General features: G+C 36.6%; 3 protein-coding genes and 4 non-coding genes across 11 annotated transcripts; 2 read left to right on the top strand and 5 right to left on the bottom strand.

Annotated features, from left to right (window-relative positions):
• Positions 1–381: 381 nt before the first annotated feature.
• LOC114741514 (zinc finger CCCH domain-containing protein 13) lies at positions 382–7,052 on the top strand. 5 transcript variants are annotated; one of them, XM_028929794.1, is made up of 12 exons: positions 382–516; positions 739–956; positions 2,987–3,097; positions 3,490–3,523; positions 3,867–4,008; positions 4,133–4,189; positions 4,738–4,835; positions 4,951–5,022; positions 5,157–5,371; positions 6,004–6,173; positions 6,333–6,533; positions 6,742–7,052. In XM_028929794.1, exons 2-12 carry the CDS (start codon positions 833–835, stop codon positions 6,817–6,819), a joined length of 1,302 nt encoding a protein of 433 aa, XP_028785627.1. In that variant the 5' UTR covers positions 382–516; positions 739–832; the 3' UTR covers positions 6,820–7,052. The 5 variants fall into 5 exon arrangements, with proteins under 5 accessions (XP_028785627.1, XP_028785628.1, XP_028785626.1 ...); XM_028929795.1 differs by having other exon boundaries at positions 739–959; positions 4,148–4,189; XM_028929793.1 differs by having other exon boundaries at positions 739–959.
• Positions 7,053–8,332: 1,280 nt separating this feature from the next.
• On the top strand, positions 8,333–12,531 carry LOC114741528 (traB domain-containing protein-like). The gene is made up of 9 exons (XM_028929812.1): positions 8,333–8,821; positions 8,965–9,012; positions 9,145–9,204; positions 9,575–9,658; positions 9,788–9,892; positions 10,549–10,662; positions 10,759–10,859; positions 11,926–12,037; positions 12,192–12,531. The coding sequence occupies exons 1-9, from the start codon at positions 8,543–8,545 to the stop codon at positions 12,318–12,320; spliced, it is 1,032 nt and encodes a 343-aa protein (XP_028785645.1). The 5' UTR covers positions 8,333–8,542; the 3' UTR covers positions 12,321–12,531.
• Positions 12,532–12,931: 400 nt separating this feature from the next.
• Positions 12,932–13,057, bottom strand: LOC114741544 (small nucleolar RNA snoR80). The gene has a single exon (XR_003739785.1). It is a non-coding gene; the product is annotated as a small nucleolar RNA snoR80 (small nucleolar RNA).
• Positions 13,058–13,158: 101 nt separating this feature from the next.
• On the bottom strand, positions 13,159–13,266 carry LOC114741543 (small nucleolar RNA Z152/R70/R12). The gene has a single exon (XR_003739784.1). It is a non-coding gene; the product is annotated as a small nucleolar RNA Z152/R70/R12 (small nucleolar RNA).
• Positions 13,267–13,371: 105 nt separating this feature from the next.
• On the bottom strand, positions 13,372–13,455 carry LOC114741542 (small nucleolar RNA R11/Z151). Its single transcript, XR_003739783.1, has one exon. It is a non-coding gene; the product is annotated as a small nucleolar RNA R11/Z151 (small nucleolar RNA).
• A 100-nt stretch (positions 13,456–13,555) lies between these two features.
• Positions 13,556–13,654, bottom strand: LOC114741541 (small nucleolar RNA Z157/R69/R10). Its single transcript, XR_003739782.1, has one exon. It is a non-coding gene; the product is annotated as a small nucleolar RNA Z157/R69/R10 (small nucleolar RNA).
• Positions 13,655–14,903: 1,249 nt separating this feature from the next.
• LOC114741519 (peroxidase 3) lies at positions 14,904–16,505 on the bottom strand. The gene is made up of 5 exons (XM_028929803.1): positions 16,500–16,505; positions 16,251–16,469; positions 15,966–16,154; positions 15,717–15,879; positions 14,904–15,649 (listed from the first exon to the last, which is right to left on the bottom strand). Exons 2-5 carry the CDS (start codon positions 16,458–16,460, stop codon positions 15,234–15,236), a joined length of 978 nt encoding a protein of 325 aa, XP_028785636.1. The 5' UTR covers positions 16,461–16,469; positions 16,500–16,505; the 3' UTR covers positions 14,904–15,233.
• Between the last annotated feature and the right edge of the window lie 3,827 nt (positions 16,506–20,332).

The raw sequence follows: 20,332 nt of genomic DNA, 5'->3' as shown, positions 1-20,332 counted from the left end.
GGACTTTATACATAAAACCAAAATTTATAAATCGGCAAGTAATACATGAACCAGCATTGCATTTTTAATCAATATTGAACCAATCTCCGTGGTGGTTCCAACTTCTTGTCAACTTAGAAACCAGTTTTTCATGTGATGATTCGGAAATGGGCAGAGTATATGATAAATTAATATAGGACCGAAGGGGCCAGGGAGTACTATTAATATTAATTAATGAATTAATTTCTTATATGAGATTGAATAATTAACGAATGATTATGATTTATGGGACGTACAACCACAAATCGAATGGAATGGGTTGGGTCGGATCTGAAACAGATGAAGTCAATTCAATGAGCTTGGCCCAATTTTGTTGTGTAATAAAAGAAAGTCAATCCAGTGAGCAATTGACGGGCTAGAGCTTCCAAAAGATCTTCATGTAAGATTCTCGTTAGGATTTCGATCCTTGGTCTTCAGCTGGGTTTCTCAGGGGAGCTATTGAATTTGGAGCCGCACGCTCGACTCCTCGAGTTCTAGGTGATTTTCTTGATTTATTTTCACTGAGCTTTTAAAAGTTTGGTCACTCAGCGATTGACGAAAACGAAAAGATTTAACAAAAAGAATTTAAGGAAACATTCAAGGCGCATTCTTTCTTGTCCGTTTTTCAGCTAGCTAGAAATTTAATGGATAGAACCTAATAGAGTTTTCTTCAACTCTTCATTCAACCTGATTAACAATACATGGTATGTTTAAATGCAGGAATCTTGCTATTAACTTTTCATCGCAAGCCTAATACGCTAATTTCACGAGGCGGGCATTATTTTTCTGGTTCACATTAACTAAAAAGTTGAGAATGGTGGAAAGGAAGCAGTTCAAGACCAGGCTATGTGTGCCATATCAGAAAGGTCGCTGTTCACGCCAAAATTGCACCTTTGCTCATGGGAATGCGGAGTTGCGGCGATTCTCTGGCTCATATAGTGGTATCCATTTCCATTATTCTTCTTGTATCGCGATATCTTACCTTTACTGGTTATTTAGTTAAGTCTGTCTCCCGTGGCTGTCAGTTGGACGCCTGAATGTCGCGCTATGTATTAATTTTATTTAGAAGTCTATGAATTTGAGAAGCAGTACCTGTATATGCATACAAAGCATTGCAGGGAACCGTGCTTTGCTAGTTTGTTTGTGGTATTGTAAGATTTTGGGTGGACGATTGCCTGTGCAACCATATTTTTTTTCTTTCAGCTAGTTGTTGATTTGCCTATGTCTCGTGTGATTTTACAAATTGAATATTTTATGTTCGTCACTCTAGCTTATAGTCACGATAAGTCTAAGTCAGTATGGTTACTTTACATTCCAATTTCTATTTTTCATATTACCATCAAGAACATTTCATCTGCTTTGATTGCTTGCTAGTCTTTTTCTTTCCCTCATGACAAACACTGATTATTCTTAAATAAACTTCACCGTTGATGGAGGCATTTGGCCACAGAAGAGCTCCTGCTAAAATATTCCTAGTTAAACTTCTACCCCTATCTTTGCGATTCTTCTTTCTTAAATTATTACGTGGTTGTTATACTTTCTTGCCTACATCTCTATGTTTACTCTTGAGCTTCATTTTTTTATATAGTACTTCCTATGCCATTGTCAGGCTACATTCTTTTCTGGAGCTTTGTTCAAAGAATATTTTTGATGTGGAGTTTGTTTGCAATCTTGAAGATCTCACTATGTTGCTTCTTGCAGAGATTGGTTGCTTTTTAGATGTCCTTGGACGTAATCCTGTTTCTTTGTCTGTTTGTATTATGGCTTCTGCACATGATTACATGCATATCTATTGGATCATGTGACATGAAGCTTTATAAGGAGAGCATTCTGAGTTTTTCTCCTTTAATGACATGCCCATATGATTGAGAAAGTTTGATCAATGAAAGAGAAAAATGCAACGAAATATTTTTAGGATGTGTTACCACTTTCTCGGATGTACTTGTCTACCATTCATTCATGTCCCGAGCTACCTTTTTTGATGCTCCAAATTCATTACTGGAGTTCATATTCTCTGATCACTATGGATCTGGATAATTCTCTGGTAGATTGGTTTATATGCCAATTGATTCAGTGTAAGCAGAGCACAAGGCTTATTTATGATTGACTAATGTACGAAATTAATGTCAGATTAACTTATTCAATGATAGGATGTCAGCTCATGTTATCTTGTTTTGAGATTGGTTGAATTGCAAGCGGTATGGATATTTTAATTTAGATGGGAAATCTTCAGTATGGATTCTGCTGATTGGTTTATCTAAAAGTCAATGCTGGTATTGTTGTTAACAATTTCTTTACATGGCAACATATTTCATGGATCATTCCACGAATCTGTGGAGCTACAAAGTACTAGCTGGAGGATCTTGATTGGGCTTTCTTGGATCATTCCTTCTTCTTTTATTTAGATCAGAAGCAACTTCAGTGAATTATCTTATCCTTTGATATAGCACATTCTACTGCCTGAGTGAATGGAGCGTATAGTTTTCCTTTTGGTTGACACTTCTGGATGATGCTATGGTGTGGCTCATTCAACAAAGACTGAATGAAATTCTTAAAGAGGGGATATTACCAGAAGCAATCAAATCTGATAGCATGTGGACAGATTCTTATTTTTGTAAAATCATCGCGGAGATATCTCTACTTTTCTATTATATTTTAATGCCATTCTGCCTAACAAGAAGATGAGGAAGTGAATTGGTCTTAATCCCATTGCAACCTTGATTGCACTTCAAAGATATAAGCTACATACCTGGGTTTTTATTTCCGTCTCTAATTTCTGTCGCCTTTTCGCTCTTGCATGGGAAGCTCTATAACTATTCATTATTATGTTTCCCTTGTTATTCACCATGATGGTAAGCTTGTGTCTCATTATCAATCTGAGTTCTGCCTCCCTCTCTTCTTTTTCTCCTATAACATTTGTTGGTTTTGGTTGGTCTTGAGGTAATGGGAGTTCTTTTTCTTATTGCAGGTAGGCAAGACTATTCCAGTAGTGACTTGAGAGGAAAACTTGAAAGAAGGCATTTCTCACCTCGCAGGTTATCACCAGCAAGAGATGCAAGGAGCCGCCAAAATATTCATGGTTACGTATAAGTTATTTGCTTTCCTTTTTTTTTTTTTTTTTACAGTTATTGTTTTCTGCTATTGATCTTTAACTTGGAGATGTACTGGAGGTATCACTGTCACATGATAGCTAGTTTTTGTTGCATTGATAGCAATATCACATGCGTTATGGAACCTTTTATTTAGCCCCATCCCCCTCCCCCCCAAAAAAAAGAAGATTACATGGGATCCCTAAGCAAGAGATTGATGTTTTTACTATGCATCTGTTCACTACAGTTTGTTATGATGTTTGTCTTTAGGTGTGTGACTGCGTGCACCAGAGGATGTACATCTGTGCTTATAATGCAATAGTTTAGTGTTATTAACCCTCGCCTTTCTCCTTTCCTAATTTTGATGGATTAATAATTGCAGATTACAGCCCTGGGAGGCCCTTGGAGAAAAGGAGGTAAACCATCATTAATAATTTTCTTTCCTCTTTTTTCTCATTTAGTTTCTTTTGGTTTTATTGGCAACTAGTTTATTGACACCTTTAATAAATCGCAACAAACTTAGTCATACCTCCCAAAACCAACCATGTGCACTTCATCTGGTATGAAATTTTCTGCTATATTTTGGTGAATATGAAGCATGCACATGATGTCACTTTTTACTGCTGGTGTGAATTGCTCATACAAAGTTCTGTCCTCACTTCTCAGATGCATAATGACTGAGATGTGCCTATAGAGTCTCATGTAATTTTAGTTCTTCATCCATTTATTGGTCCTAATGCCTATTAATTGTTATTGCAGTGATAGGAAGCGCAAGAGAGATAAGGGCATTGCAGGCCAAAGTGATGTTTCGGGAAGCTTGAGATTCTCTGATAGAATCCAAGATAAAGTTAGAGAAGGAAAACTGCATTCCTCCGGTTCAAAAAATAGTCTTGAGGAGCAGGTTCAAAACATTTTTTTTTCTTAAAAAAATTTTGTTCTGGAATACTGGGATAAGGCTTCTTATTATTGTTATTGTATTATTCTGGAGGACTTATGTTTAATTTTTTTTTTGGAGCTGCTTGCAGCTGAAGAAAGTGCAGTTGGAAATCAGCATGCTTGATGAGCAAAAGTTTCAATTTGGGGTTAGTTTTATTAGTTGCAGTAGCAATTTCTCATTATTTTTATTGGCCTTTTCATAAAGGTATGGTGGCTATAATTATGTGGATAAATTTTGAAGATAGGAAGATGTGTTGGGTTTCTCTGTGTTGGGAGGTAGGCAATTTCAACTGTTGTGTTTAGGGAGAAGAAAGCAGATGGATAGCATGTATTCTTTTTGCTTACATGATCAAGTAGCATGGGTCGCTTAAATTTTTCCATTCTGATCAAGGATGCAACAGTAATACAGGATAGTTTGGAATACCCAAATACATGACCATGCAGTCATTCCATGTGCATAGTGGACAAATTGGATTGTGCTAATTCCAGCATAGATATCTAATTAACATTGCCTTGCTTAATTTTGAAAAGAGGGTAGAAAGTGTTTATGTGTTTGGTGTAAGAATAATATTAGAACTCACATTACAAGGGAAAAGAAAATCAATTATATTTTTAACTGATTACAGTTTCGCTTCTTATGTTCAAATTTTATTTCGAGTCACCCTTGTTAATCTGCAATGTTTGTTGTTTTAAGGTCTGCTTGGATGAGAGTGTTCAAGAAGTGGATAGCCTTAATTCTAGAATTCAGGAACTGCAAGCTCAATTATTTAAAGAGAATGAAGAATGTAAAAGGTGCTAGAACTTTGATGTGCATGCTTTTCATTGTCTTTTGGGCTCCCAAATATTTCTTTGCAATGCTGTTTCCATTCTAATCCTTTTACTCCTTTGATGATGCTGGCAAATTCAGGGTCACGTCAAAAATAAGGAAGTTTATTAAAGCACATAGTCAAAACACTCGATTACAAGATGAATTAAGGAGGCAAGCCACATAACTACTCTGTTTTATATGCAATGCTTGTTATGAATTTATTTATATCCATTATGTTGGTTCCTTGTTTGAGGAAAGATTCTTCAATGAAATTATGAGTTAATTAAGTTTGTTGGCCTGTGTAGATCACAGGCTCGACTTCAAAGGTTGGGAAATCAGCTTGACTCGGACATTGCTAGAACTGGTGTCAATGAAGAAGACTTGAGTATTGATATTGTAAGCAATGCTGAGGATGTAGGTTTTCCATCCATCATCAGAGATAATGTGGAGCAGAATGATGCTTCTCCACACAGAAAAAGGCTGCCTGCTGGCCGTGATGCTGTTGAAGAAACAAAACAAGGTAGTAATTTTTGTAAAATTTAGTGAACAGAACTATTTTACTGTTCTAGCTCTCAAAATACTGTTTTTTTCCCGAAACCAAACATGGGAAGCTCAAATCTTTCAAATTTGATTTCGTTTGTTCGTTTTGTATGTTATAGTAATCCAAGTTGATGCCTCAGTTCATACATGGGGCAGGGTAGCCTTCATCTCAGCCAGTCAAACACTAATCCTGAGATCTCATGTGTTTTTTCTGAAGAACCTGAGACGCTTTTGGCCATTATCTAATGAATATGACTGTACATGATAAGGAATTTCCTAACTTGATTTCCTGTGTCAGTATGAAATTGTGAAATTTTATTGACCTTACTCTCTTGATGCGGCATGATGCTAGTTCAGATTCTCAAAACCGAATTTGTATCTCAAGATTATTGTCACAAATGACTTTTTTTAATATCCTAATTAAAAGGTCGTACATGTGCATATTTGGTTCCAGCTTTATGACTCATTGTGATGCCTTATTTTGTGCGAATATGTTTTCAATTTGACTTTTAATCTGGCCATCTTTTATGTTCATTTTCCCTCTGTTTTTTACGCTTACTTCTTCTCTGTGGCACGTGTATAAATCGAAAGTTGGGTATTTGGTTGGAACAGCCAGAACCAGGAAGCGTTCTCGGTGGAATTTGGCTGCTGAGTCAAACGATAAGGATTATGAGGGCTCTGAAGCCCCAAATAATGGGGCTCAAACGACTAAGTCCCATAACATTGAAGGCAGGCCAAAGAAAGGAACATCTTGTTCTTCTGGCAACCACAGCTTAGAAAAGGTGATATTCCTTAATATCATGGGAGTTCTTTGCGCACTGAATGATATTGTTGTTTTCCTTTTTTTTTTTTTTGGATAACGATAGTGTTGCTTTTATTCTTGAATGAGATTGTTTTGAAACGTGGCGATTGATGATGCAAGTGGCCTTTCTCATGTGCAGTTGAAGGAAAGCAGGGTTGGTGTGCCATCAACCAGCATGGCAGCTCATGTGGTTGATGAGGAAGTTGAGATTGAGCTTGATGATAAAATTGAGAGAACCGAAACTGCACCATCAGAAAATGAGAATGAAGTGGCATTTAAGGTGAGGAGTTTACCAATGCTTCCCCCAACTCTGACGACTGCGGGAACGAATTATTCACAGGTCAGCTCTTCACCCTCTTGAATACCGCCATATGCATTATTTTATCAAATCCACTTTCATTTATTTCAAAGTTTGAGCTTAAAATGCTCTGCTTTCATCATGTAGTGTGTGGTTTCATTTATTTCGCAAGAATGTCCAAATACAGTTTCTGCGTTGTAATCTATGACGCGTATAGCATCTGAAAGAGCACTTTTTATTTCATTTGCAGTATGAGGGTGATGATGAGAATGTGAACGTGGATGGGCTTGGTGAAGAGGCAGCAATTGCACACATGGATATAGTCTAACTTATAAATTCTAGCAGTGATTACATTTCTGTTGGCGATTCGGTAGTTGTAAAATATCAATATCTGATAGCATTTTCTATGAGATACTGGGGGAAGAGACAAATGACTTGTATGTACGATGGATTTGCATGGATGCAGTGATATATTCTGTATAGTTGGATTTCTCTAGTTCATACCTGAGAGTTGGAAATTTTGACCATCAAAATCAGATTAAGCATGCTCATTCTGAACAATGACAGTACAGGATAACATTATCTTTCTCTGCGATCTGGAGTCTCAGCTGTCTACACTGTGCACGGGCTTGTGTTGGAGATCCTGGCATGGTGTCGTTTCATGTTTCCCAGCATGAGACCGAGTCGAGCATTTGCGAAGGAAACCAACCGGTGTTTCGTCAATTTTCAATTAATTAATTACATTTTTAAATTATTTTTTATATTTATGATTATCCTAACAATTATTTTGGGTTTAGCCATCATATTTGGTCAATGAAAATTACTATTTTCTGTGACTAATTTGAATAGATTAAGAAAGTTTGTTAAATTAATTATTTGTCAAAATATAAGTTAAATTTCTTAGAATATCATTGTTAATCATTTATATTGGTTAGAATTACTAGTTGATAGAATTTTTAGTATGTGTAATTATTATAAAAGCTATTTTGAAGAAAAAAATAAATGAAAGGTAAAATGGGTTGGAGTATTATATTTCAGACTAAATTATTTTAAGGATCAGGGGCATTATATTCTATCAGAATTTTCTTTAAAAAGTTAGCATATTGGATTTAGGATGAGAATTGAGAGCCGGTATGAATTGGTCCAACATCGACTAAGCCTGTATAAAACTAATAAGTGTTATTTCATCCAAAAAAAAAAAAGCAAACTAATAAGTGTTGAATGGATCATTTTAGAAAAGAAATTAAAACATGTTCCCAAACTTTATTTTATGCATATTCATATGTTGTAGATATTACATCCTGTAATTATCTTTTTGTCTTTTAAATTGTAAAATATTTATCAATTTCTTTAAATTATATTTTTACTTTTATTTTTAATTTTATTGTTATCTCTGTTTGAAAACAATTTTTAATAGATTTTTATTTTTCCTTTCTTATTTAAAATATATTGCTTTGATCATGTCTAGTCGACTTATCATGCTTCATCATTGACTTATGAATTTGTAACTAATATGGCTTAATGATTTATTTGATTTTCCCAATCCCTGGTAAAAATTAGTCTGTGTTGATGCGTGTCAATATAAGAAACTAATTTTATATTTTTATATCAAGGACAAAAGGTATATTTTTCTCGACAAAATTTAGTTGGAAGTGGAACTTGGAATTCACAACTCCGGGAGGCTTGTACGAGGTTGGCCCATAATATTTTTTTAATCATTTTTTAATTTTAAATTCATTTAGTCCCCACCGTTTTTGTGTTTTGTACGGGGATTCTAGTGTGGGCCGCGCGAGTGTAATTGGATCGATATATAACAATCTCAATCCAGTCGTTGACTCGTTGCCGGCGGTTTTGTACGGACCGAGTCGCTAATGGGGCGGACGATCTGGCCACAATAGCTTGTCACTCGCGCTCAATCGCCCGAGTCGCGCCTTGGTTTTACTTCCCGCACAATCCTTTGCCCTCACACTTGCATCACATTTCTCAACCACACCAAATCTCCGAGCTCAAAGCTTCTACAGCCCCCAATTCTCGTCGCTCACTGTTCAGTGATGGACCCAAAACCGTCGGAATCATTTGCGCCCCCCGTCGAAGGCGAAGATTTTGTTCACATCGGCGATCCTTCCGTTGTGAACTTATCTGAGAGCATGGTTCGAATCGACCAGCCTACTGACGCCACCGTATCGCCCTTTCTTGATACAGCGGGTTTCAATCAGCGAAAGTTACTCCCGGACGAGCTCTCAAGAAACGTAGTGATCCTGACGTGCGAATCCACCGCTGAGAGTGGTGTTTGTGACGTGTACTTGGTTGGCACTGCTCATATTTCTCGGGTAATCGCTTGATTAAAGCCCTCTTGTTGTAGTTGGACGGGGACTGAAATGTGCATTTTGAAATTCGGTGTTATTGATTGTAAAATGGGAGCTTAGTGATTACTGATTACCATCTATTCTGAACTATATGAATTTGTTTACAGGAATCCTGCGTAGAAGTGCAAGAAATAATCAATTTTTTGAAACCACAGGTGCTTCACTTTTGAACTCCATAGCTAGTGGTCGATGAATGAATCATTCACCTGATTAGCTGCCTGCATTGTCTTCCCTCCGGCTTGTACATTTTCATGTTAAAATCGTTTGCCTTGGTTTTGTTTGTCCAGGTTGTCTTCCTAGAATTGTGCCCGGGTCGTGTAACAGTACTTGCTCCTCAAAATTTAAAGGTAGCTATTCTTTACCTTGCTAATACTCAAATGACTTAACTGTGCTCTATTAAAGGAGGAAAATCATCAGCTTTTTAAGGGAAACAATGCTATCTAAATATATATTGGTTGATTTACCTTGATAATTTAATTTTCAAGTTCATGATCTGTTATTCATTTTGAATAAGGGAGAAAATAATCGTCTCTACTTTTAGTCACAGATACACGTGTAATCTTCTTAGTAGTTTTTTAAATTCATTTCAGCTTAGATGACCTGGTTTAATGGCCTATAAGTTAATATTGAACTTTAGCCCCTGAGAAATCTCCATATATTTTGTTTCTCTTGCACTAACTTTCACTATTTTCTCATGTATTTATTTTCTTCTTGTAGGTGCCCACAGTCAGAGAAATAATTGTAATGTTGAAGAAAAAACAGAACATCTTTGGAGTACTTTACAGCTGGTTTCTTGCAAAGGCACGTTCTTATGTTTGAAAACATATTTATTGTGTCTATAAGATCTGTGTCCTTTTCATTGGTCTGTTATTATTCAAAAATGCTGTTTATCTCATATATTCTCTTTTTTTCTCCCTTAATTTCCAACAGATTGCTGACAAGCTTGATGTTTTTCCTGGTGCTGAATTTCGTGTGGCATATGAAGAAGCAATCAAGTATGGTGGGAGGGTGATACTTGGTGATCGCCCCGTACAGGTTGAATGGGTTTATGCTTTAAAGTTGGCTGAATGATTGGGGGCATACTTGTTACTCTGTTTCAGAACAATTTTCTTAATTCTTAATTATGAAGAGTCAATATATGTTAATATCTATTATACCCAGCGCATGCTTCAGTCACGTTCAACCCTGCATGGAAAACATCCTATTTATCCACGTGTCTTTGGAAGTACTGCCATTGATATTGCTTGATTATGATGTCAACTCCCCTGGTTCATCTACTCCCTGGCATGTCTGTGCCCTCCCTTTGTTGAGGACAGATTTATCTAACACCTGCAGAAAAGCTAGTAGAAATTTTTTATGGCTTGGATCAAGAATGTTGCATACTTTGTGTGTTTGATCTTCAAACAGTAGACTGCTTTTTTTTTTTTTTTTTTAATCTCATAAGTCTTCTGGTAAAGCTCACCGGATCTGTTTGATGATTAAGAGTTTAGCCTTGATTACTGTTTCTGTGGTTGTGAATTAAACATGTAAATGTGGTAAAACATGGGGAATTATTTTTCCTTTTTATTTGGCAATTCCCAGCACTTGATTAGGTGTTTTATTAATTAGGCATGCATTTGTATTGTTATGCTTTAGAAATTTCTTGTTTGTACTGTGTCTGCGTTAATGTATATTGCCCTTGATTGAGACAGATTACATTAAGGAGAACATGGAGAAAGATGCCACTTTGGCATAAGATGAAATTATTGTACTCTTTGCTCTTTAATGCAGTATTTTTGCCCAGTCATGAGGAGCTTAATAAAATGGTAGACATCATAGTCCTTATATGCTTTGATGGGTAGGAAATGGTCATACTGGTGCTGACTTCTTTTTTATACCGGTGCTGGGGTATGTTTTTTCAGCTGAAGGAAATGGATGACAATGACATGCTAACTCTTGTTATACAAGAGATGAGTAAGGCGTTCCCAACTTTAATGGAGACTCTCGTGCATGAGCGAGATCAGTAAGTTCTCAAATCCCTTCATTTGAGTTCAATCAAATTTACATTTTTTTTTTCAAAAATGGATGATGTTGATATGCTATAAATGTAATTCACTATAGAGATCAGAACTCTTGCCCCTTAATTTGAGTTCAATCAAATTTACGATCATGTTTCAAAGATGGCTGACGCTGACATGCTATACATGTAATTCACTAAATTGGTTGTTGCTTGTCACATATTTGCCCGCTTTCAGAAGAATGGTTCTGTTAAAATATGTCATATACCAGCTACGCTGCCAATTCTCTTAAGGCTCTCGAAGAGGTCCTTTTAGGGTATCCTGGATATTTTTTGGATGCTGCTATTTTGGCATATGGAAGCCACCCTCAGGATCGGGATTTAAATATGTTAGATCTCTTATCAGTGAATGCCCACTTATCTTGGATATTAGTACAGGAGCCGTGGCTAAGCCTATATAAATTGAGGGCTTGGTTTCTCTCCACTACACCTCCACTGTGAATATGAACCATTCAGATCAAATTTTAATGGTGCAAATTAATTTGTCTTTTAAAAACCACCAAATTTATCAAATCCAATCCAACGAGACATATTTGCAGTGGTCCCTCCACTATAAATTGACAAAAGTATGTAGTATGCTGATGTGGCCTGTGATGACTTTTTGAGTTGGGAGTTCAACTCAAATAGCTTCTCTGTGGACTCTATGAGCTCTATGCCATACTTATCACATCACAAGGGTCAACAATGTTTGCTCTTCATAATATGTTCGTGGGCTCAGTTTGATCGATTGGCATTAGCATGAGGCTCCGTTGAATTTTTTCCCCTCCCTTCAATTAAAGGTTTGGACTCCTGGTAAATCCTTGTGGGCTATGAAACCCTGCTTGCTACACTTAATTTTCTATCTATGCTGCACAAGGTAGCATAAATAGAGTGCACTGGCATCCATGGTCATCATATAACCTTCGCACACTATTTAGAACCCTTCGCACACTATTTAGAATGTTTTTAAATGAGCACTTTATTATTGTTTGTAATGTTTCATTCTAATTCTTTTCCCACTTCAAATATCTAGATATATGTCCTCCACATTATTAAAAGTGGCAAGCGAGAGCAGCTCGGTTGTTGCTGTTGTCGGCAAAGGGCATCTACCAGGAATAAAGAAGCATTGGAAGGAACCTATCATGGTTGGTGAACTTTTTTTGTTTTACAGCCAAAAAAAAAAAAACATCTGATTTTTTTGTTGTTGTGGTTTTTTATTCCAAAGTGATGGTTAATACTAATATTCCCACATATACTTGACTGTCAGACTTATTATTTATTTTCAATACTGTTTCTTAGGTGAGGGATCTCTTGACAATTCCGTCTGCTAAACCAGCTACCTCCGCGGTAACAATCATAACTTCTGTTGGTGTTGCCGTTGCCGGCGTTGCTATTATTTCTGGCATCTATCTTTCATCCAAGAAATGACTTGCCAAGTCGAGGTTAGCCACAGGAATGAGAGTTCATGGATGTCTCACTTTTGCTTTTTCTCGAAGAAATGTAAATCGAAAATAATATATGGTAACAAATATGTGGAATAGAGAATTTTTTTTTCAACTTTTCCAGAGAAAAGGTACAGTTTTGCAACTGAAATAATTCCAATTTTATTTTAGCAGATTGGAATCATATTTCGGTGACACGTTGATGCATTTTATTTTTCAGTGTGAAAGCAGTCGCCTTAATAAATCTATTAGGCTTTTTAACTTCAGCATGAGAAAAAAATAAAAGCAAAAAAAAAATTAATAAGCTCAATTTAATAAATTAAAAAAGTGAGATTTTGAAATTTTGTTTGAAAGAAATTGTAATTAATTAAAAACTTTTAACTTTATTTTTTTAATTTTTCAAATAAAACTCGTTAAAAATTTTCTTCCACTCCTTTTCCTTCCATTTCTTTCATACCACCAAATATATGGTTAAAATTTAGGTCTCTAGACAAAGTGGTTCATTTTCAATCGTCCAACTGATCGGGCATTCCATTGCTTCGCTTTGATCAAAGTCTTAACTGGACCGCAAATTGCTCAAGTATAACCAACAGAATAGAATATTTGTGGCGTTTCCAGGATAAAATGGCATGGTGGAGAAGCCATCCATCAGGATAACCACATAATAAATATCGCGTCCGAGCCATTAAACCAAGAGGAATGATATATCCTGCTGGAATTGGTAATGGACGCATTCCATGCTAAATTTCACCATAGCCTACTCACAAAGGCGCAGCCTCGCAATTTAAGCACCCATTCACAATAAAGAACTTTTCTATCATACAAGTGCTCAGTGGAAGGAGAAGTCGTTAACAAACGGGCTCACGGCGAAACCGAACGGTCACGTCCACTGCCCTAAAACACGTTCAGGTGTTTCATCTCATCATTGCACCAAAGATTAGTAAATTGGATATAAATATATATACATTCAAAAAAGGACTAACGTCCGAGACAAACTAATGTAGTATGCTAAATTAAAGGATACTTATCAAGAAAATAGGCTTCAGTGTGTGTAACAATCAGATCATTGATAGATATCTCACTGAAATCCGCTAAGATAATTAAAGTATCATCATGAGCCAATTTTCTAAACCAGTTGAACAGCACATTCAAAAATCAGAGTCGTCTCGAAGCGGTAAAAATACTGACAAAGTCAAGAAAAGGAAACGAAAAGTTGCTTAAAAGTGTGCTCAGACAGCCAAGGGTTTGTTAATCAAGTTCTGAGTGTGATACCCAGATCAGAAACTCTAGTCCAATAAATTGGTTCATCACCGCACACACGAAACAGAAAAAGAAAAACCAGACACACAACTACATAATCTAATGCAAATTACAACCTGGAAGCGTTCACAATATCAACGCGCCAAATGCAAGCTGCAAAACACGGAGCAGGAAATATAGTGAGGGGCGAGCGAGAGAGAACTCGCTCGAGCAGTATATAAAGGCAGCAAACGGGAGGCTGCAAAATTAGGGTTGGCAAAAAAAAAACAAAAAAGAAGTGAAAATAAGGGCGGCGGCTGAGGCCCACACAAAAACGTTGCGTTTACATTGGGCTGGACCTAATTCCATCCTTCCCAACCACAGCCCGCTTGAAATTTTTAATCTCTTTTTTGTGGCAGAGTCCATTGAACCAAAAAAAAGAGGTAGGGCTATCCGCAAGCTGACTTGCGTTCTACAACAGCCTGGAGCCTAACTTGGCCATAATTCGAGTTGTGTTTTTCAGCCCAATGTCTGGCCCAATTGGAGATAAACACGTTGAGTAAAGTGGTTGGAAGTCAAATGTGACCGTTGGGGAAACGTGGTTCTTGGAGTGACTCTTGAAAGCTCCTCCTACAAGGGCCATGAAATTGAAAAGTATACATTCGCTTTCATAAGCACATTGCCAAATGGAAAATTTCCCCCCAAAAAAAAATAAATGAATTTTAAAATTTTAAATCTGTCTTGTTTATTATTCTTCCTATCCTAAATATGAGACCCATTTTGTAGTGTAATTTCTTAAATATAAAACTCCTTTTATAGTGTATCCCTTTTGTAGTGTAAATTGCATTACAAAAAAAGTCTTATATTTAGAACCGGATGAATATATTTTAATAGCAATTGATTATACTTAGAAAGCAAATAACAATATATTTTGATAATAATTCATGATTTGGGATTTTAAAAATGAAAAAGTATTTTTTGGGGATTTTTCTTTGTTAGTTAAAATTTCCAATAATTGTAAAATTTATTTTTAACATGATAGATTAATAATATAAACATTTACTAGTAGAACTAACATTAAAGTGGCCGGAAGTCAATACTCAATACAACGCTGGGGAAAGATGATAGCTTTGAAATAGCTCGTACAGGCTCCTCCATGGGCCAGTTGATGTAGACGTGCGCTTTGATAGGCAAATATTGTTAAACGGGCTCATTTGAGTGCCAGTATAGTAATCTTCGACCTTTCATAGTACCAATGTAACTTTTGCCTTGAGCACCCGGAAAAGAACTATTAAAAAGCAAGAATATATGCATTATGCGGAGAAGTAAATATATGGTGAAATACATTAATCGTGGAAATGAATACAAACGTAAGCTTCAAATAATCCTGAAAAACTCATCTTCCAAACAACAAAGAACAAGAATCACAAGTAATTCTCCTTCAACTCTGCGCTTTTTATTCGCAGGAACAAGAACATAATCTCCCTTCAAACTGGAAAACTACCGGGGATTCCAATTATTCCAGCAACGCAAATAAATAAAGATACCCCCGGCGTAACTTATGAAGACACCAAAGCCACCACATAAATAAATAAACAGAACCAAAAGTAAAGTTACAAAAAAGAGAAATCAAAGTGCACTTGGATGGGCATCAAGATTCCTAGCTATTTACGACTGCACAGTGCTTCCTGATCTCTCCCTGTGTCCCAGTCTTGACATTGATTCGTCCCATTTTCTCCACGGACTTGGCAAATTCAGCAAAGAAGTTTTCTACTGGTCCCTCGACCAGCTGAGTGATGGTAGACTTGGTAACAGAGTTGGTCAGCAGAGCAGCGTCTGATTGGAACAAACCTCTTCTCTTGAGCACATTTCTATAGTAGCTAAGATCAAATGTCTTGCGACTTCCAGGGTCCATCTCAACTTTTGTGGTGTTGTCATTAATGCTTTTGCACTTGAAGGTCTTGAGATTTGTTGCGTATTCACTGTCTAGATTTGGGTCTTGATCTAATTTACCGGTGAAATTATACAATCGGTTGGAAAATGATGGGCAATGGGAGATACCAATTGTGTGAGCACCTGAAAATTTTGAACTTTGTTAGCAACTTGAATCACTGATGCCTGTGATTTGTTTGCTTAAATGTACCTGAAAGCAGGACTAAGTCTTTGAGATCAAGTCCCTGGTTGCCAAAGAGTGTCTGGAGCGTGCTGATGTTGCTAGTCGGAGCAGGAATTTGGTTTCTGGCTTCCAACAGGTTAGATACAGTTCCATCTCTTCTACCTGTTGGAACATTCCAGAAGGGACCTCCCTGCAAAATAAATGGGTCGTTGTATGTTATAAAAAGCTGTAAACTTTGATGATAAGGATGAAGCAGAAGCTAGAATGGATGTTTACTGTGGCAACAATGGAGTCTCTGGCAGCCAAAGTGATAATATCAGCACAAGAAACTACACCAGGGCATTCAGCTTCTACAAGGCTCTTGATTCTGTCAATGAAGTCAAATCCTCTGACAGTGAGATTTGGCGGAGCATTCTTCTCTGCTTGGTTTGTTGTTGAGTTCAGAAGCACTGATGCATCACAGCCCTGAAATGCCAAGTTCCTCAGTTCATCAAAAGAACTCATCAACTACAAATTATGAAGCCAAAAAATGAACTAAGAAATTAAAAAAAAAAATCATACCCTGACAAAGCAATCATGAAAGTGCATTCTGATCAGAGCAGCAGCCAAAGATGGAGCATTTCTGATATGCTGAGTCACGAAGTCTTGAATGATCTTCTCAGCTTTTGGGCAGCTCTTGGCATAGAACCCTTGCTGCAATTGAGCCTGACTTGATCCAATCAGTGCTATAAAGCAAAGGAACAACACTCCCAAATGATTCTGGCTCCCCATTCCTGTTTCCTTGGCACACAAAATTGTTGCCAGAAGAACTATATATATAGAAACAGAAACCTTGAGGAAGTTATTGAAAGAATTGTGTGGTTGATTCTACAACAGTGGACGCCCTTTTATACTAGTCTATAGCCTGAGTTACAAGCCAGAAGGTAAATGATAGAAGTGGGCCAGGTATCTAACTAACATGTGCAATAAGACAATGCCCAATTTTCCTTTCTTATGCTTTGTCATAAAAAATTAGATGCAAGTACTCTAATGAAAAAATGGCTAATCAGGCATGTCCTTTTACGACTGATAAGTCTTAAAATAAAGGATTCCCCCTTGCTGCAATGCACGTCAATCAATCTGCTACAGTATATGGCCTTCTTTCTTTCCGCCAGCCACACTCCGAGCTTTTGCAGCAATGACGCGGGAGAGGTGTGATGGATGGAGGTGTAATTCGGATCGTCCTCTTTTTTCAAGTCATTCTAAATTAGGCGGCTGATTTGAGATCATAATTTTTTTCATTTCCTATTTTAGTCTTGCCAGCTTTTACTGTTATTTTAAAATATATATATATATATATATATTAGCGACATCCAATTAAAAGCAGAATTAAGTATGACTCACTCCCTCGTTGTCTGTCTTCCGCGCGTCATTTCACCGTACCGAATAACAACTCGTGCCCCACTTTTCTTCACAGCTCTCAATCAAGTAAGTTTTACAGCTGATATGGTAAAGGAACTGTGTCAAACTACTGTTGGCTATTGGCAAAAGGGGAAAAAAGAACTCTGTCAAACTACTGACACACGTAGTGGAAGTTACATTGATTATGCTTCTCAAAACAGTTGAAGCTAATTAATTTGTTAAAAAAGTGTCAACATCTTTATTTATCACAGAAGGAACCACGAGTGTTGACTTCTCGGCTTCTCCAGTTATTTTTCCTCCGTTCAGCTCCAGACTCAGAAAAAGAAAAGGACTACAATAATAAGGCTTGTGGGCAATTGACGAGGATTTAGTCCACTGACTTCGTCACCTAAAACCTTGTTGTATATGATCTGAATTGCTGGGTTAGTTGGCGTCTCCCTTTATCTAATCCTCATCTTTATATTTTCATTGGCTATACTGTATATGTATCACCATCAACTGCATTCTAAAGCTTTATATCCGTTGGCGACCGACACGAAAGATTAAGTAGTTCAAACATATCTTCTATGGGGTAATTGAATACAATAAATTTAGAGTTTAATTATAACGAGTAAATTAAGAATGAACATTTGACTTACCTGCTCCTCGGAATTCAATGTTATCACATAATATGAGCTGTCCATGGTTTAAATTATGCTACCAACGAGAGTACCTGCTGCCACCGACGCATGAAATGCTTTAAAAAAACAAAAGAAAACGCGAAGCCTGTGGAATAGTAAAGTGGGCAAGGCACAGCTTTATGATCTGAGTCACTGTATATGACTATGGCCGGTACATAGAAATACCAGTAGATAAATGTTGCAGAAAGAGACAAATAACTATAAGACATTAATGGCCATCTGTTTTAGCTGTTTGGTTGCAGAGTTACTCCAAGAGTTGGTCGCATTAAAGAACATGGTGGGGTGCCTGTATCTGAGTGTCACTGGCTGTGACGAACGTGATCTTATTACCAAAACTAAATGCATTATATTTCCCTATTTCTTTTCTGTTACCTTTTTCTTTTTGTAGGTTGCCATCCTCGTGTGTTTCCCAAACGATTCTAAAGAGTGTAGATCAGGGAAGAAATCATCTCTTGAAGCAGCTCTTTTGGGAGATTGATCAATCTCTCTGGCAGCATCCAAGGTCAGCGTGAACGTTTTTGACACATAATTTTAGTGAAACTCACATCTGACATACTTTGATGTCTATTGTTGGCGGTTCATTGACTTGAACAGTCTACATCAAACGTACGTGAGATATTTCAGGTCTATGGGAGTGAAATAAAATTAGTGACGGTCATTGAATATCGGTCATTGAATACGTGTCCAACTATTGTCGGAAACTTGGGATTGCTGGGGTCTTCGATCGGATAAGTGAGAGCAAAGTTAACAGGAAAAATTACCACTCCTACGTCCCTTGTTATAATCAATATAGGATTCCATTATAAATTAAAAGGTTAGTTAAAAATAATAAATAGATAAAAATTAAAAGTTTTTTTTTCAAAATATCTTTTTTTATGGGGAAGAGATAATATAAAAAAGAGAATAAGAAAGTTGTTATAATAAAGAGAATTATGAAAGAGAGAATGTGTGATAGAAAGAAATGATATTTTGAAAAATAAAACAATAAATATATTGAATATTAAAACAAGTAATCAATTGGAACAAAATGAAAAATTCGTTACAAAAATTTAAGATAACTTGCAAATATTGTTTATATTTAGGGACAAAAGAGAGATAATAGTTGCTGCTTATAAAAAGAGATAGAGAGAGTATAACTGTAGGCATCACAAACCAAAATAGAGAGGATATAACTAATCACATGCTATCGGGAGATAATTATGGCTTGTTTTACGGGAAAGGATCATGCAGAGAGGTTTTTTTTTTTTTTTTGGCCAAAGATCATGCAGAGAGGTTGCTCTCTGGTAATTACTGTACTTTACCTTTTTATTTTATTTATTTATCCTGGTCAAGTTGTCAAATAATTATGGATAATGGGACTTATATAAAACCCCATAATGAGCTTTTAATTCCCAACATTCGATGCAGAATCAAATTCAAAGCCTAAAGGGGATAAATGACGACAATGCAGGTAGCTAAAGTGTAACTGGGATCGCTTTAAAGTCATTTCTGTCCCCTGCATGGTTCATTAAGAAAGAATATAGAGGAAGAGCAAATTGCCTTCCAGCAATGAAGAGCAGAGTGGGATCATCACTTGAAAAAAAGGAAAAGCCTGAGGGAACCCTTAAAATATGGAACCTTTATTTGATTGCCCCACACGGTAGGTATTCCATGTTAACCAATGATTGGTGAGTCCCTAACGATGGGGTTATTAGTTACATTAATAATTAACAATTAACAAAGGAATAATTGCTTTTTTCTGCTTCAAGTTGTTCTTTGTTTTATTCAGAAGGCAGAGAGGCCAAGGCCTCAAGCGTCCATAATTTGCTTTATGATAATAATCGTAGAAATCGAAGTGAATAATACCGAGTGTCGGCAACAATATGGTTAAAAAAATGACCCTTCTGATCAAAATCGAATGTCAGCCCCGTTAATTGTGGGTGTTGTACGTGAGGACAACTTTGTTGGCGGCATTAGGTCAAAGAAAGAGTTGATTGGTGCACACAAATCCATGTGTCAGACATTAATTTCTACTCTGCATATTAAACTAACTAGGAGTACCTTTTTCTGTGTCAATAATATCGTTCGTTGGCGAAAAAAATAATATAGGAGTAATTTACTACGTATATATTTTATAGTAATATTGGAGCACCTTTGATCTTATCGAGAAAGGCAGCATTATTAGGAAGCCAGGAGTATGAGTAAAGGTCCACACCAAATGGTTGCATGTAGTACAGCTCGAATAAGCCCATGGGCTGCACAATTTCTCCTTGGAAAAGCATGCAATGTAAAGCAAGATTATGGAGGCTTAATGACTTTTAAAGATATTGGAATCCACCACATTAATGGATGATACAAGAGATTCCCTGCCATGGTCCTTCAGCATTCGCGCCTATTCGCATTTATCAACTTTATGTATTTACCAATACTTTTACTATATGGAAGAGATATAATTAATTATACTGATATAGTGCACATGCATAGAAGATTTGTCTAAAAAAAATACGTAAAACAAGTGCTCCTACAGCTAATTGTCACTTCTAAAAGTCACTTAGCACATAGAAGCAAACGCCCATCTTTTAA

Source organism: Neltuma alba, unplaced genomic scaffold (assembly GCF_004799145.2).
Source record: "Neltuma alba isolate B1F8T4 unplaced genomic scaffold, ASM479914v2 tig00003408_pilon, whole genome shotgun sequence".
NCBI classification, from domain to species: Eukaryota; Viridiplantae; Streptophyta; class Magnoliopsida; order Fabales; family Fabaceae; genus Neltuma; species Neltuma alba.
Note: the sequence above shows the minus strand (reverse complement) of the source record. Positions and strands in the feature narration are given on the sequence as shown.

What these genes read in the sequence shown, in the direction of transcription:
- LOC114741514 (XM_028929793.1), top strand. Translation starts at nt 833, where the DNA reads ATGGTGGAAAGGAAGCAGTTCAAGACCAGGCTATGTGTGCCATATCAG. An exon ending in AAAATAGTCTTGAGGAGCAG is followed by an intron (nt 4,009 to 4,132) that starts GTTCAAAACATT and finishes AGCTGCTTGCAG; the next exon opens with CTGAAGAAAGTGCAGTTGGA. An exon ending in TGTTGAAGAAACAAAACAAG is followed by an intron (nt 5,372 to 6,003) that starts GTAGTAATTTTT and finishes TGGTTGGAACAG; the next exon opens with CCAGAACCAGGAAGCGTTCT.
- LOC114741528 (XM_028929812.1), top strand. Translation starts at nt 8,543, where the DNA reads ATGGACCCAAAACCGTCGGAATCATTTGCGCCCCCCGTCGAAGGCGAA. An exon ending in TTGGTGATCGCCCCGTACAG is followed by an intron (nt 9,893 to 10,548) that starts GTTGAATGGGTT and finishes TGATTGAGACAG; the next exon opens with ATTACATTAAGGAGAACATG. An exon ending in ATGAGGAGCTTAATAAAATG is followed by an intron (nt 10,663 to 10,758) that starts GTAGACATCATA and finishes ATGTTTTTTCAG; the next exon opens with CTGAAGGAAATGGATGACAA.
- LOC114741519 (XM_028929803.1), bottom strand. Translation starts at nt 16,460, where the DNA reads ATGGGGAGCCAGAATCATTTGGGAGTGTTGTTCCTTTGCTTTATAGCA. An exon ending in TTCATGATTGCTTTGTCAGG is followed by an intron (nt 16,155 to 16,250) that starts GTATGATTTTTT and finishes TTGGCATTTCAG; the next exon opens with GGCTGTGATGCATCAGTGCT. An exon ending in GAGACTCCATTGTTGCCACA is followed by an intron (nt 15,880 to 15,965) that starts GTAAACATCCAT and finishes TTTATTTTGCAG; the next exon opens with GGAGGTCCCTTCTGGAATGT.